Raw genomic sequence first — 17,088 nt, 5'->3', positions numbered from 1 at the left:
TTTGGCATTACCCGTAGGTGGTGAAAGTAATGCAGTTTATTGTGATGTTTCTAGAGTTGGTCTCGGTTGTGTACTTATGCAACAAGGTAAGGTTATTGCTTATACATTTAGACAACTCAAGAAGCATGAGGTAAACTATCCCACACATGAATTGGAAATGGCTGCAATGATTTTTGCTCTTAAGGTTTGGAGGCACTATCTATATGGTGAAACTTGCGAGATTTATACCAACCATAAAAGTCTTAAGTATATCTTTCAACAATGAGATTTAAATTTAAGACAAAGAAGATGGATGGAACTCTTGAAAGATTATGATTGCACAATCTTAAACCACCCAGGGAAGGCAATTGTTGTTGCAGATGCTTTGAGTAGGAAATCCATGGGTAGTCTCGCTCATATAGCAAAAGTAAATAGGCAAATAGTTAAAGAATTTCAAGAAATTATTGAAAGTGAAATTCAATTTGAACTTGATCATTCGAGGTTATTTTTAGCCCATGTACAAATTCGTCCAACCATAGTTGATGATATCAAGGAAGCTCAAAGTCAAGACTCATACTTGGTGAATATGGTAAATAATGTTCAGAATGGTAAAATTTCAGACTTTTCAGTTGATTTTGATTGTGTGTTGAGGTTGAAGTCTCGATTGTGTGTTACAAATGTTGGTGACTTAAGGAGGAAAATTTTAGAGGAGGATCATCATTCTTCTTATAGTATTCACTCATGTTCTATTAAGATGTATTAAGATTTGAGAGAATTCTATTGGTGGGAAGGGATGAAAAGTGACGTAGCAGATTTTATCTCTAAGTGCTAAGTGTGTCAATAAGTAAATGTTGAGCACCAAAGTCTGTGGGGTTACTTCAACCTATTGATATAGCTGAATGGAAGTGGGAAGACATCGCTATGGATTTTGTCACAAAATTGCCACGAACCCAAAAAGGGTATGACTCGGTGTGGGTGATTATAGATCGGTTAACCAAATCTGCACATTTCTTGCCTGTGAAGATTACTTATACTATATCCCAACATGTTAAACTTGATTTAGACGAAATTATCTATTTGCATGGTGTACCGGTGTGTATTATTTTTGACTGTGGAGCCCAATTTACTGCTCAATTTTGGAAGTTGTTCCAAACTTCATTAGGAACTCGTTTGAAGCTTAGAACAACTTTACATCCTCATACAGATGAATTTTCTGAAAGGATTGTACAAATATTAGAAGATATGCTTTGTGCTTTTGTTCTGGATCTTGGAGGTAGTTGAGATCAACATTTTTCCTTGATGGAATTTGCATACAATAATAGTTATCAATCTAGTATTCACATGGCTCCTTTTGAGGCTTTGTATGGAAGACAATGTAGGTCTCCAATAAAATGGTTTAAAGTTGGAGAAGCTAAACTATTCGATCTAGAGTTGATTCAAAATGACATAGAAAAGTTTAAATTGATTCGAGATCGCTTAGTGTCAGCTCAAAGTAGAAAAAATTCTTATTCTAGTAAGAGGTGTCATCCTTTGGAGTTTTCAGTGGGAGAACATGTATTCATACGTGTTTCACCAATGAAAGGAGTTTTATGGTTTGGTAAAAAGGGAAAACTAAGTTTAAGTTTAAAAGGACCATTTGAAGTTTTAGAAAAGGGTCGGACCGGTAGCCTATTGTTTGGCACTTCCACCAGATCTCTTAGGAGTTCATCTGGTCTTTCATATCTCGATGTTTTGGAAGTATCTTCATGACCCTTCTCATGTGATTAGTCATAAAGATGTACAATTAGATGAAGGTCTATCATACGTTGAACATCTGGTACCTATATTAGATCACTAAGTAAGACATTTAGGCTCAAAAGATATTGTTTCAATGAAAGTTCTTTGGCATGGTCCATCCGGTGAAGAAACTACTTGGGAACCCGAAAAATTCATCCGTGCAAAGTACCCACGCTTATTTTGAAACTCAAGGTCAGTAGTATTTAATAAATAAATATAAAGTCAAATAAATTCAATGACGAATTTTTATAAAGAGAGGAGGTTGAAATGCTCCTTTTCATTTATAAAAAAATTAATTAGTTAATAATAATAATAATAATAATAATAATAATAATAATAATAATAATAATAATAATAATAATAGTAATAGTAATAATAAATACATAAATAAATAAAACAAACCAACTCCACTCCACTTCATTTTTTCACCTCACCTTTTCCCTCCTCCTTCTTCTCCCTCTCGGCTACACAAACATCAACCTTCCCGGTTTTTTTTTTTTTCTCTTCTTTTTCTCCTTGCTTCTTCTCACTCCATAACACAAATTACACACATAAACTCTCAACCCTTAAAATGAATTTAACATCTCTAAAAGAATAACTTCTCATACTCCTACAAATGCTTTTGATTAAGATTTTGGGTTAGAGTTTGTGTTTTAAGGAAGGAGAAGGGTATCCGTTACTTGAAAGTTGTTTATTAAGACTTTTTGAAGTAAATACACAACTCTAATGTTAATAATGAATCTCTAGAAAAAAATGTAGTTTTGTTATAAAATCTTATTTGTGTTTAGAATAGATTTAAAAGATTTTTATGGTTTCCTAGAGTTAGCTAAATTTTAGAATAATTTTTCTAAAGTCTTGAGAATATTTTTTATACTTAGATTTGTTAGCTAAGGTCCTGCTTGCTACTCTATGAGTTGTTGGAGAACAAACTTAGACGATTCTCCATAATTGTGAGTAAACGACTATCATTGTCATATTTTTTATTATGATATAATTATTATTTTACTCGTTTTCTATATTAAAGTATTTATTTAAAAATTGGAGAACACAGCCTTTAAATTTTTTTCGATTTCATCATTTATATATTTTCATGGTCTTTGTTATACAATATGTGAATAGTTTGATTTATTTATGAGTTATAAAGTATTTAAATATGAATTGTTATACAGTTGAATATGTTTTCCATTAGTTATTATGAAATGAGAAATGATTTTTAAACGTGTTTTGGAAATCATTTATATAATTATGAAATTGTTAACGACAGTAAGTGCACCTAGTTATATCAATTTGAATGGGGAGAGTTAACTGTTAGATGAAAGTGTCCCTATGAGAGATGTCATCCTTAGGAGGAGAGGGCTATCAATGAGATGTAAGCTCCAAAATTGATGTGTTATTATGTGTTGTGGGACTAATAAGAGAGGGCTATCCGTTAGATGGTGTAAGACCCATAATTTTAAAGTACACTTTATGTATTTTTGCGTAATTTGGATTTTGGCTCGGAGGCTTTTTAGCCAAAGTTAATAATATTTTGGAGTTTATACGATCAAAAAGATATTTTGATGCCGTTTAGAATTACTCGTCGATAAATAGATTAAATTAAGTGCGGTGAATCCTTTACGGAGAATTTTATGCGTTGCGGGTGAAATGGTAATTTAACAAATATCTAGATATTTTGAGATATTTGTTAAAAGTAATTAATATATATATATATATATATATATATATATATATATATATATATATATCAATTTGTTTGGAAAGAAAAGGAAAAGAAAAGAAAAGGATATAAAAAGGAGATAAGGAAAAAGGAAGAAAGGAAAAAGAAAGGAAAGAAAAAGCAAAACTTCTTCTCCTTCCTCTGTCACGCGAAGCTTCTCCCCTCCTTCTCCTCCATTTTCGTTTTTCTTTGCTTCCTTTCTTCAAGAAAAGAAACCCAAGGTTGGGTGGGTGATAGAACAAGGATTTCTCAACTCCACTCTTCCTCTTTGATTCGAAAATGAAGAAAAACGGTATTAGGGATTCAAACACAAACCTCCCCGTTTCACCTAGATCTAAACATCGTTTCAAGAAGTGATAGAAGGGAAGGTTGCTCACCTCCATGCTACGGTGCTAGTGGACCAATTTTGGAAGCGGCGTTGCGAGCGGAAAATTTACCGGATTTACTCACGGTGCCGTAATCGCACGTTAGAGCTAACGCGAAGGTAAGGGCTCCTTCCAAACTTTTAGTTTGCATCTAGGGCCTTATCTGTGGTTGTGTGGAAACGAATTTTGTTAGGATTGGAGTATTGTTTTGGGAAAAATGAATTTACCTCACGTATGTAAGATCTTGAATAAATGAAATTTATTATGTTGATGTGTGTTCATCGTATTTGGCGTGTGCATACTTGATGTTTGTTGATTGATGTGTTTTGGTGTGAATTATGGATTGAATGTGAGAATTTGTTTGAGTTTGTTTTGTGTGGAATTTGAAAACCATTAAGTTAAATGAGTATTAAGAATAGGGAATCTCTTAATGTCTTGTTTACTTAATGTGCGTTTTGTTTTGAAAATTGTTTAAGTTAACTGGGCGTTAAGAATGGGGAATCTCTTAATGTCTTGGTTACTTAATATTTGTTTTGAAAATCTTTAAGTTAACTGGGCGTTAAGAATGGGGAATCTCTTAATGTCTTGGTTACTTAATGTTTGTTTTGAAAATCGTTTAAGTTAAATGAGAATTAAGAATGGGGAATCTCTTAATGTCTCGTTTACTTATGTGTGTTTTGGTAAATCGTGCTGACCCGTGATAGGTGACACCTTGGTAAACGGTACGGGCCCGTGATAGGCAGTACGTTTACGATTTACGTATGGTAAGTTGTGCAGACCCGTGATAGGTGGCACCTCGGTAAACAGTACAGACTCGTGATAGGTAGTACGTTTACGACTTACGTTCCTTGGTGGATTGTGTTTGTCCGCGAGAGACTGCACAGGGGTTTGTTCGTGAGAGACTACGCCCTGGTTTAAGTTAAATGAGAATTAAGAATGGGGAATCTCTTAATGTCTTGTTTTCTTATGTGTATTTTGGTAAATCGTGCTGACCCGCGATAGGTGGCACCTTGGTAAACGGTACGGGCCCGTGATAGGCAGTACGTTTACGATTTACGTTTGGTAAGTTGTGCAGACCCGGGATAGGTGGAACCTCGGTAAACGGTACGGACCCGCGCTAGGTAGTACGTTTACGACTTACGTTTCTTGGTGAATTGTGTTTGTCCGTGAGAGACTGCACAGGTGTTTGTCCGTGAGAGACTACACCCTGTTAAATTGTGAATTGTTGGTTCATTTTGTCTGTGTAGTATTGTGTTATAAGTGTTAAGTGTATGTTTTGGAATTTGGTGATAACATGTTTGATTGCAATACCATTTTGAAACCCATGATGTTGTAGTAACTGTGTTATAAGTGTTAAGTGTTATGTTTTAGAATTTGGTGATAGCATGTTTGGTTGCAATACTATTTTGAAACCCATGATGTTGTAGTAATTGTGTTATAAGTGTTAAGTGTTATGTTTTGGAATTTGGTGATAGCATGTTGGATTGCAATACTATTTCGAAACTCATGATGTTGTAGCGATTGCGTTATCATTGCTAAGTGTTAAGATGTGGAATTGTGTATGAATGTGATTGAATTAGTTTAAGTATTTTTGGAAGAATAAGCAGGGAAATCGATTTCCCAATCGATTGGATGAGTTGCAGGAAGTTCACTATTTTAACCTAATCGATTTGCCAATCGATTGTATAAATATGTCTTTCAAAATCTTTTAAGAAATCGATTTGGAAATCGATTGGCAGAGAGGCAGGAACTCAGCAAAACTGCCAAAATCGATTTGGAAATCGATTTGGCAACACATGGACTCATCAGAACTGACAAAATCGACTTAGAAATCGATTTGGTCATGCAGGAACTCAGTTGAACTAACCAAATCGATTTGGCAATCGATTGGCTCAGCAGAAGTCCTTATTTTGAGTTAGATAATCGATTGCTCAATTGACTTATCAATGCTTTGGTCAGTTATGTATTACTTGATGTTTTGAGAACTTCATTTTGATTTCATTTTTAATTGGCAAGCATTACATGAACTTTTAGCATATGGAAAATCCTTTTAAGGTGCATGCTTAGTTGAAAGGTTATTTTGTGCATTTAAAACTTAAATGTTATGTGTTATCTGTTAATTTCGGTTGGTGACCCTTTACAACTATTGTGGAAATCTGGGCTTTGCCCTCAGATGAGAGTCAGGACGATCCTACCGGTTCGTACCCTACGGACGGGAATGGAGATGGGAACGCTTGACTGCAGCTACGTTAGGAGGATCTCACGGGGCGCGTGGAGATCACTCAGGGTGTTTAGTTGTTTTGTAAAATGATCAGACTAGGTTGACACAGAGGGAACGAATGTCTTTCCTTTGGGTTGCGTTTACTTTTAATCTGGAAGACTGTACTACTCTTGTTATGTAAATATTTTGAATTCATGGATTGAGAACTTTTTCCGTTGCTTGAAAATTATAATGACTTAATTACTTATCCATAGGTGTTACCTTGTTTATTTCTCTGTTTTATTTTAATTTCTTTTGAAAAAAAAATACACCCTCGCTTTGAAAAACGGGGTGTTACAGATGGAGCCACCCCTAATGGAAATGTCACCTTTAGAAGAAAAGGGCTATCAATGAGATGTAGTTGCCTCTTGGTTTCCAAAAATTTATGTTTTTACTTGTTTGAATTTTTTTTATTTATATTTTTGAGGTTGCTTATTTTGATTTTACTTCTATATGAATTGCATTTTAAATATTTCTACCTGAACAGCTAAATTATAAGTTTAATAAATTTATCATGTGTATACTTTACTTGAGAATTATCTATATTTTAGACAACATTGTTTAACATAATTCTCACAAGATTGTAAAACAAATATTCGTGTTTTTTTGTGTTTCTCTTCTAGTTGGTGGTAGTTGTTGTCTCTAAGTCTTTGACTTACCCCTTCATGTTGTTCATTTTTTCAGAATCACACACAATTGAGTAGCAAGCTGTTAGTAGATTCAAGTCTCAATCATTTGTTTTGTTAGGTCTCTTTGATCGAGAGCTCTTTTGTAAAGTTTGTTGAGTCGTCATGTATTTTGTAGCTATTTGGAGTCTATGAAGTCTTTTGGGAAATGTATTAAATATTTAAATTTTGCTCTTTAGATTATGACTAAGTTAAAAGTTTTAAACAGAATTTTATAAATATGGAAACGTTGAAATTACAAATGATATTTTGTCAAAATATCGAGAAAAAATTATATATTTTTTGAAATTGTTATTTATAACTATTTAATTGTTTAATTGTTAAGTTAGTTTTTAGACTTGTCATACTAGGAGTATAGCTTGTGCCCAGTTACGACATTCAGTTTTCGAGTCGTGACATAATCGGTCATCTTCTTCTCAAGTTATCATTACACCTTTCTAGTAGTAGCAAACTCAAACCCATCGATTTTACAATGACCACAATGGAATAAGGGATTTAGTAGGGATGATAGTTACGATTTTAAGTAGATCTGAGAATCTTGTTGTGAGAAAACATATTTGGTCGAACCATTTTTTATAGCTTTTTGTGGGTTTGGAGACTTAGATAGTGGTAAGTGCTCGGAAGAAGGCTAAGACGGAGTAATAAGAGACATAGGGTCGGCAGAAAATAAATACATTAAAATTTTAATAAATAAAATAGATTATAATAAATTGGATCGGCAGAAAATAGCTTGGTTTATTTATTCTAAAACAAGGGATGAATAAAGATTGATTTATTTATTCCAAAAAAAAAAAATGTCTTCTTTCCATCATTATCAAAACCCAGTAGGATGAATAGCAAAAAAGTGGGTTCTTTCAATCTTAGATTCTCTCAACAAAGCATTCTAGGAAAAGATAAACTTGAGCTAGCTTTGATTTTCATTGAAGAGAATTTGCAAGTGAAAGATTCAACTACAAAATTCATTTCTGAAAATTTCCTTTCTTCTCCATTTCAAACGTGTTAAATCGAAAATGGAGAGATTGAGTGCAGGAACATAGATCGGAGAAGAAAGGTATGGTATTTAGTTAATTCGCCTTTTTTTTGACGATTTGTTCAAATAGAGTATCGATTTGGTGCTTTCTTAAGCAAAGATGATTGGTACCCTATTTGTGTTTTTTTTTCTCTTCAGACTTTTTGAGATCGATAACTCCAAATTTAAGAGCTTTAGTTTTTTATTCTGCTTTTGTGTTTCACCCCTCTTCTTTTCCAAGTCTGAACCGACCAGATCCGCATGTGAGCAACCACGACCAAATCTTTAGATTCTGCACCTCTGCCCCCTCAAAACAAAATAACTATAATTTTATTAACATTTTTCAGACTTGTCATGCAGTGGCCTATGACATAGCAAAAATCCATTAACAAAAAACATTGAAACAGAACAAACTACCTTGTTAAGTGTTATTAATTCTTTCTTATTTTTTGTTACTTTTACCGTTTTCTTACTTTTCTTTTTTTGAATGCTCTGTGGTGTAGCTGATTTTCTTTCAATAATCAATATAATTATTTAGTTTATTAAAAAAATTAAATCTGAAAGCAGTTTCAAACTGCCAAATTCAACAAAATTTAAAAATGAAAAACTGAACAAATTTAAAATCGAGATGTCTATAATGAGAAAGTGGTGGTTGTTTATTTTAGTCAGTGTTTAATCTATTTTTCAAAACAAAGTGGCAGTTGCTTAAAGGGACAAAGATATAGAAAAATGGTAAAAGAGAAAGTGTGAAAGAAGAAGAAAAATAGATTGAGTGTAGATAGTACACAGTAATATTGTGAAGTGTATAATATCATCTTTACCATTCAAATTATATAATATATCTACGACTATAATAAAATTGAGTTGTACTTGTATTTATGTGTTGGTACATAGTTGCTCTAACCTTGTAGCATGCAATTGTGCAAATTTTTAGTATTTTTGGTGTAAGGCTTATAGTATTTTTGGTTAATCTTGAGATATTTTAGTGTGGAATAGTTCCAAGTGACTTCTTGATTCTATTAAAATGAATTACGGTGCTCAGTCCATTCTGGACCTTTGCTAATAAATTCTTAATTTTAAAGATATTTGCGTAATTGATTGATTCTATGAAACAAATTTAATATTGAAGGAGATATAAGTTCTTGAAACCAAAAAAATGGTGAACGTTCAGTCCGAATCAAATGTGGATAAAGCTGGTTCGATACAGGGATGTATGTTATTGTGTTTATTATGTTAGATATCAGATTATGTTAAAAATGATCACTAACTGATTTTTATTTAGGGATTGGAAAATATTTTGTTGTCGGAGGATGAGTTTGAACAAGATGATGTTGGTATATAAATGTCTTATTGAAATGTGAATTGTGGTTTATTTCAAATGAAATTTATTGTGGATTTTCATTTCTTTATAAGTTTTTTGCAAACATCTTTCATTTTACTATACATGATGAATTTGTTCGCTATGACAAAGGCATGAAATCAAAGGCATCTGAAGCAAGTGTGAATCCGTTTACTATGTCATGTTAACAAAAATAAAATACAATTAATTGTTTTAGTAAAAAAAAAACAACTTATAATAATTCCATAAAAAAAATATGTACAGGACCTTATCGTTGATAATCCTTCCTGGAGCAAGTGCGTCAAAATTTGACCTATATCCTATAATTCCGTTGGAACTCACCAACGGTTCTCTGTTTATTGGTAAACACATATATAAATTAGCAATGTTTACAATTAAGTTTAACATATAAAACATTAAGTTAAAAAAAATTATAACTTACTATTTATCTTTATCAAGATGATACACATAAGCAATGTTTTGTGCTTCAAAGAGATCTAGTTGCATGTCAGAAGTGACATGAAAGTTCTATCGTATGCCCTACAAAAATAACCAATACAAAATGTCAACTCCATAGGAACAAAGAAATTACAATAGAAATTTATTAAATAATAGTTTGAAAATCTAACATTATGTAGCACATTGGTTTGTTTCTTACCACCAGTTGCACATTGATTGACTAATTTCTTCCCTTTTGATAATGTAGAGCCGATGTTCATCTTTTTTGTTACTCCAATAGAAGGTCAAGGGACATATGGTACTTGGTAAGTATTTTAAACATCCACAACAATGTCTAGTGTTGGAGAAGGAGATTGAAATAGTTTATTAGTTATTTGTTGTAAATCATCATTTTGCATGACTTTTTTTTCGGGTGACCTTTTAAATGACATTGCAATGTGAAAATCGTTTGTGTTATTCAAACATGTAGTATTCATCCGTTCTTTTGGAAGTCGAGGTTTTGGGAGTAATTGACTATTTTGAAAATTTATTTTACTAATGGTCTGACACAAACTTTGTTCATAATGTCATCATCATCGTCGTCGGAAAATGTGAGATCAACGTTAATATTATCAAGTTCTCTAACATTGTTCAACTCTCTTTCCCCATCATTGTTATTGCATTTGCGTTTTTTCTTCACATCACCATGTTCAGGAAGTTCAACGCTCAACTCTTTAGCACTAGCCACAACTTCAACATCTTCACAAGTCTTCTGAATTTGATTGGAAATCAGGGTTTTGGTACCAATATCACTTGAACACGTTACAATTTCTATCATCTTAATGGAACCATGAATGAGATCTATTGATGATTGTTGCTCGAAAACCATTTTGTCAGTTCATCAAAATGGTTAGCATAATAGTCAACAATAAAAGCTTTGAGTTCTTGAAAATATGGTCAAAAGGTTTATTTTAAATATGATATTTTTTATGAGTTATTACAACAATATTTAAAATAAAAACAAAACATTAAAAAAGCATTTGTAGATTAAAACTTACAGCAATGTTGGTTAAAGCAGTGTTGACGGAGGAAGTGAGTTGGTGCAGAGCTTACTCCAAGGATAAAATTTGATTCTCTACAAATATAACAATAACACATTAACCACAATATAAATTATATGAATAAAAAATAAATATATATATTTTTATGTAGAGCTTGAATATAAAAGAACTTACTGAGTAACACCACTAATTTCTTGTGTTTGTGAATTTGGATGTACAACTTCATTTTTCTCCATAGTGGATGACCAATATAACTATTTTTTCTGGTTAACTTTAATGTTATAGTGAAATTTTGATTTGTTAAATAGGTATACGTTACTTTAATTTTTCCCTCCACGAGAGTGGGAAATTTACTGAATTTTGTTTTATTTACAAATATATTATTATTATCAGTGTACTAGTGTGAAACTATTTTAGGTGAATATGTAAAGTTGATTTTTAAGGTTGGTCGCACACTAAGTAATGTTTTTTTATTATTAAAAAAAATTAAGATAAATACATTATTCATTAAATAAATTCTTATTTATTTTATGGACTACTCCATCAAATAAATTCCTATACGTTTCATATTAGTACGTTCCTTTATTAAAATAAATATTACTACAAATACTAAAAAATTGATTTAAAAAATTTAATTTAAAAACTAGGTAATAGGTGATAGGTAATAGACAATAATAAAATTTTATATCATATTGTTCAACTTTTCAGAGTTCAACTTTTCACAGTACAACTTTTTAGAGTTCATCTTTCTAGTGATATGACTACTCATTATAGGCTTCATTATAGGCATCACCATAACAATTAATTCCATCATCATATCAATATGAATGATAATTTGAATTAATAAGAAATCAAATTTAAAAAGAATTAAAGGTAATAAACATTTAATGAAACAAATATTCAACTTAATTAATAGAATAATTAACATCTAAACCATTTTCAAAACAGCAAAGTTCAACTATTCAATAGTAACAGTGACTACACGTTATAGGCATCGTTATAGGCATCACGCTAACAACTACGTACACTACGAGAATAATAATTTGAATTGATAAGAAATTAAATTTAAAAAATAATAAACATTTAATGAAACAAATAATCAACTTACTTAACAGAATAATTAACATCCAAACCATTCTCAAAATAGTAGATAATCAACTCCAACCTAATAAACAACGTAATTAAAACGTTTAAAATTAATGAAACAAATAATCCAATTAATTAACAGAATAATTAACATCTAAACAATTTTCAAGCAGATAATCAACTCCAACCTAATAAACAACGTAATTAAAAGCTTTAAAATAAATGAAACAAATAATCAACTTAATTAACAGAATAATTCACATCTAAATCATTCTCAGTATAACAGATAATCTTATAATCAACTTCAACTTAATAAATAATTTAATTAAAAAGCTTAAAATTAATTCCATCATCATACCACTCTCAATGATCATGAAATGAATCAACAACCATTTTCAAAGAGAATGTTGTTAAATTTGTTGGAGATTGGACTAAACCAAATTAAAAACAAAAGAATTTTTCCTCTACCTCTCTCAGCAATTAACTTTTGATATAATTTGATATTTTTCTTTTTTCCTTCTTCTATAACATAACGGCAAGTTCTTTGTGAATTAGATTGGTTTTCAATTTCATCAACATCATCTTCATCTTCAATACAAATAAAGAAATTACATGTAGCATCTTCATCTTCAATACAAATAAAGAAATTACATGTAGCATATGTTGAGATTTTATAACAAACCAACATTAATTTAAAAAATCATATAACGTATCTTATAAAGTAAAACATTGTTATTCGGACAATAACATCCAAAGAGGACATCTCCAGAATTGTTTCCCGACATTTGGACCATTTTTGCATCACAGTATAGTTTGTTCACCACAACACCATTTTCTATCTCTTCGATTCGACGATGCACATTAACAAAAGCGGAAGTCGAATGTCTAGTTTTCATTGATTTGTTTTTAGTGGAAGGTCTGAGCATTTGCATGTGTGTTGGTTGACACTTGCGAAGAAGACTTAGTTGGTGTATTTTCAATGACATTAAATAGATGAAATTGGTTGTAGAGATTTCAACTTTTATTAGTTGTTCTCGTTCACAGGCTACAATTAACTCTTGCAATCACCAATAAACAGAATAGTATTAAATTAAATTTGTGCTCTAATTTATCAACATATTGGTTAAATTTTATATAAAAAATATTTACGTTAAAAAAATTGAAAAATGAATAATTATTAATTGTCACAAAGTTGTGAAAATCAAATTATTTAATGATAATTGTGGTTTAATATATGTTAATTGGTGATGAATTTCGACTAGAACATGACATATGTTAAATAAATATGCTAAAAAATATAAATAGTGTGGTGTATGTTGTTGGAATTTTGGGATCTATAATTAGTGTATTTTATGAATAGAATAGTTTTTATAAGTAGAATTGTGGTTGTTGGGTTATCGTTGTCGATATGTATATATTTAAGTCTAATATGTTAAGATGACATGCAATATGTGCATCTTTTCTTGTTACACGAATTAACCTAATCAAATGTCATGCATCATATAGATTCAATCATATAGATTGGAAAGTGTAGATCTTCATTGCATAATGTAGATTGGTATGTGTATATGAACTAAAATTTACTTTACCAATTTTTTTAGTTATTAAAATTATATTTTATTAATAGGCTCAATTTTTAAGATTAGAAGAGGGTCCTCAAAATCTTTAAAATGAATCAAATACACAAATTTTTGTAGACTAAATTATAATTCAAATATCTATTACAAAAAAATCGGAGGAAATAATTTATAAAAAAAAAATAAATAAATAAAAACTACAAAAACAACTACTATAATTATAAAATAAATTAAATTTTTCAACCTTAATTTCAACTAAATTTTAATTGTTAAAAATGTAAACAAAAATTTGATCTACTACCTCACCAATATATTTTTGTAAATTTGGTCTAACTTATTGTTTTTGGAAAACTTTTACATATTTACCTATAAATATGATTGAATATAGAGAAATAGTTATATTTTATTTAAAAAATTATTTATTTTAAAAAAATTGAATAATTGAATAGTTATTATTTGTAACAAGTTTATGAAAACTAAATTATATAGGTCTATAGTATAATACATGTTAATCGATCGTAATGACATGTTATCTGTACAAGTTATCTTGTTACATGAGTTTATCTAACCAAATGGTATGCATCATGTAAATTGATATGCATCTTGTTACTGTAAAATACATGTTTTTGATGAAGACAAAGACCAACGATTATGATCAAGGCAACAAGCTCAAAAAGAAGTTCAAATATCTACATTGATAAGCTTTAAATCCAAACATATTAGATGTTTTAATATAAAGGTAAATGATACAACCAATACCTCAAATACATGAGAACCATTCATATTTACATATGCATATAAATTATTTTCAAAAGTCAAAACTACATTAACAAAGTCTTAAAACTAATATTTTTGACAAAATACAAAGGTGTATTCGAATACCGCATAGTGTATTCGAATACAGATGCTAAGTCAGAAGCAAAAGCTTCACATCTGTATTCGACTACGACCTGCTGTAGTCGAATACACACAGCAAGTCAGTAGCTAAAATTTTGAATTTGTATTCGACTACGATCTGCTGTAGTCGAATACACACAGCAAGTCAGTAGCTAAAATTTTGAATCTGTATTCGACTACGACCTGTTGTAGTCAAATACACACAGCAAGTCAGTAGCTAAACCTTCGAATTTGTATTCGACTACGACCTGTAGTCGAATACAAAGCAAGTCAGTGGCAAAAATAACGAATTTGTATTCAACTACATGAAAGATGTATTCGAATACAAGGTGAAAATTTTGAATAAATCTAAACGTTCAAAGAGGTGTATTCGAATACATACATCCTGTATTCGAATACAACTAGAAGCAATAAGATTTTTCATATCTGAAATGATTCTAGATCATTGTATTTGTTCATCAAACCTCTTGGATCAATGGCCACGAATCTGAAGAGATGTTTATGGAGTATAAATACACCATAACTTCAGATCAAACGACACACAATCCTTGAACCAAACCTTGAAAAAAATTCAGATTTTTTACAAGGTACTTGCATTTCATTTTCATCTCATTCAGAAAGGTTCTCAAAGTACTTGAAGTATTATTGGATTGAAATCACTATACCTCTCTTATATCCTTATTTCAAATCATATTATATCACTTGTAAAAGAAAGTAATACTTTCTTAAAGTAGCTTAATCTAAGATAGTGGTGTGCTATCTTAGAAGTGTTGTTAGAAGTTTGTAGCAGAAATCCCAGGGTGGGAGTTGTACATTTTCTGACAATAAGTGGATTAATCTCTTGTGGTGTGCAAAAGGACTAGATGTGCCCTTGGTCATAAGGGGAACCAGGATAATTCTATTGTGTTCATTTAATTATTGTCATTTACTTATTATCAGTTACTATCTTAAAACAGAAAATTCAATTACCATATTGCTGAAAACAAGAAAATCTCCTAACACCTAATTCATCCCCCTCCCCCCTCTTAGGCATACCTCTATACTTACAGTTACATGAATTAACCTAATCAGATGGTATGCATCATGAAGATCCAACAACACATATCACCTAATTAGACTAACTACGACTTATAAATTCTAATCTCGCAATCCAACAATTCATTATCACCTAATTAGACTAACAATGATTTAGGAATCTTAATCTCGATGATCCAACCGTATATTATTACCTAATTAGACTAACTAGAACTTAGGAATCTTAATTTCGACGGTCCAACGACACAATCTCACACAATTAGATCAACTACGACTTAAGAATTTTAATTTCAACTATTTAATCGTAAATTATAAGTCTTTTGGAACAATTCTGACTTAGGAATCCTAATTTCGACTACCCAATACTTAATTCTAACTACATAGACCAACTACGACTTACAAATCTTAATTTCGAAAATTCAACGGTTCAATCTAATCTAATTAAACTAACTACGACTTAGGTAGCCTAATTTCAATTATTCAACATTTCAATCTAACCTAAATAGACTAACTACGACTTAGAAATTCTAAATTCCACTAACCGACATCCAATTTCAACCTAAATAGAATGCCTACAACTAACGAATCATAATTATAATGATCCAATAATTCAATCTAACATAATTAGACTTACTACGATATAGAAATTCTAATTTCAACGACCCAACCATAAATTCTAACCTAAATACACTAACCACGACTTATGAATCCTAATTTCGAAGATCCAACCGTACAATATAACCTAAATGAACTAAGTATGATTTTGGAATCTTAATTTCGGTGATCCAAGAGTTCAATCTACCTAAATACACTAACTACGACTTACAATTCCTAATTTTCACGATTCGAGCATCAATTCTAATCTAAATAAACCAACTACAATTCATGAATCTTAATATCAAAGATTCAACCGTTAAATCTAAACTAAATAGACTAACTACGATTTAAAACTTAATTTCAACAATACGATTGTACCTTCTAACTTAAATAGACTAACTATTACTTATGAATCAAAATATCGAATATCCAATCATACAATCTAACCTAAATATATTAACTATAACTTGAGAATTCTAATTTCGACAATGCAATATTTTTTTAAAAAAAATAATAAATAAGTTTTAAGAATTGGATGATGGACTAATTGGTATTAACTAGAATAAATAAGTTTGTAAATTATTGTGAAGGTTTTTTTTCTAAACCTCTCCTTGAATATTGGGTGTGAAACACTCGTCCATATCAATCTATTTGATCAACTAGACAGCGCCATTGTCACTTTGCATAAACGAACAACCGCAACTATTAGTTTACTTGTCTTTTTCTATTAAAATGACTATAAACTAAATTTACAAAAATACGGTTGGCAATACATATGGTCGCAGTTTGGTATGCCTCTAGCTTCCTCCATTGGCCACTTACTAAAAGCAACAGAGCGTCCAACAAAAGTGGTACCTTAAACAGGAGAGTAAACCATTTGTTGCAAGGTTTTGCACTACATTTGAATAAGAACCACAAAATTTCAATATCATAGCATATTAATTAAACACGATAATTTGACATGAATATCATCAGCAATGAAGATAACTAACCAAAATAGACATAGTTGCTCTTCTATATGCAACACCATCCATTCAGCAAAAAGAATCGAGATGATATATAATTCAAAGTTGCAAAGATATCACCATCAAAAACCAATTATTAGTTGTTGTTTTGATAGGAACATATATTTGTTCATAATTTAGATTGTACTCCATCAACCAAAAAAATTGTCAAATAAAAATACAGCACAACTCCTATATTATAGTTTTTTTGAACCCATGTGGATCTTTTACAAATCAATGTCATGATCTATGTCGTGTTAAC

At 30.7% G+C, this 17,088-nt stretch overlaps 1 protein-coding gene and 1 long non-coding RNA gene across 2 annotated transcripts; both read left to right on the top strand.

The window, feature by feature from the left end:
• The first annotated feature begins 292 nt into the window (after nucleotides 1–292).
• Nucleotides 293–742, top strand: LOC140918749 (uncharacterized). Its single transcript, XM_073363546.1, has one exon. The coding sequence runs from the start codon at nucleotides 293–295 to the stop codon at nucleotides 740–742; it is 450 nt and encodes a 149-aa protein (XP_073219647.1).
• A 6,443-nt stretch (nucleotides 743–7,185) lies between these two features.
• LOC113784768 (uncharacterized) lies at nucleotides 7,186–10,268 on the top strand. Its single transcript, XR_012163893.1, has 2 exons — nucleotides 7,186–7,834; nucleotides 9,838–10,268. It is a non-coding gene; the product is annotated as an uncharacterized lncRNA (long non-coding RNA).
• The last annotated feature ends 6,820 nt before the right edge of the window (nucleotides 10,269–17,088 follow it).

Source organism: Cicer arietinum, chromosome 7, assembly GCF_000331145.2.
Source record: "Cicer arietinum cultivar CDC Frontier isolate Library 1 chromosome 7, Cicar.CDCFrontier_v2.0, whole genome shotgun sequence".
In the NCBI taxonomy this organism is placed as follows: domain Eukaryota; kingdom Viridiplantae; phylum Streptophyta; class Magnoliopsida; order Fabales; family Fabaceae; genus Cicer; species Cicer arietinum.
This window is presented reverse-complemented; position numbering and strand designations above follow the sequence as displayed.

What these genes read in the sequence shown, in the direction of transcription:
- LOC140918749 (XM_073363546.1), top strand. Translation starts at nt 293, where the DNA reads ATGGAACTCTTGAAAGATTATGATTGCACAATCTTAAACCACCCAGGG.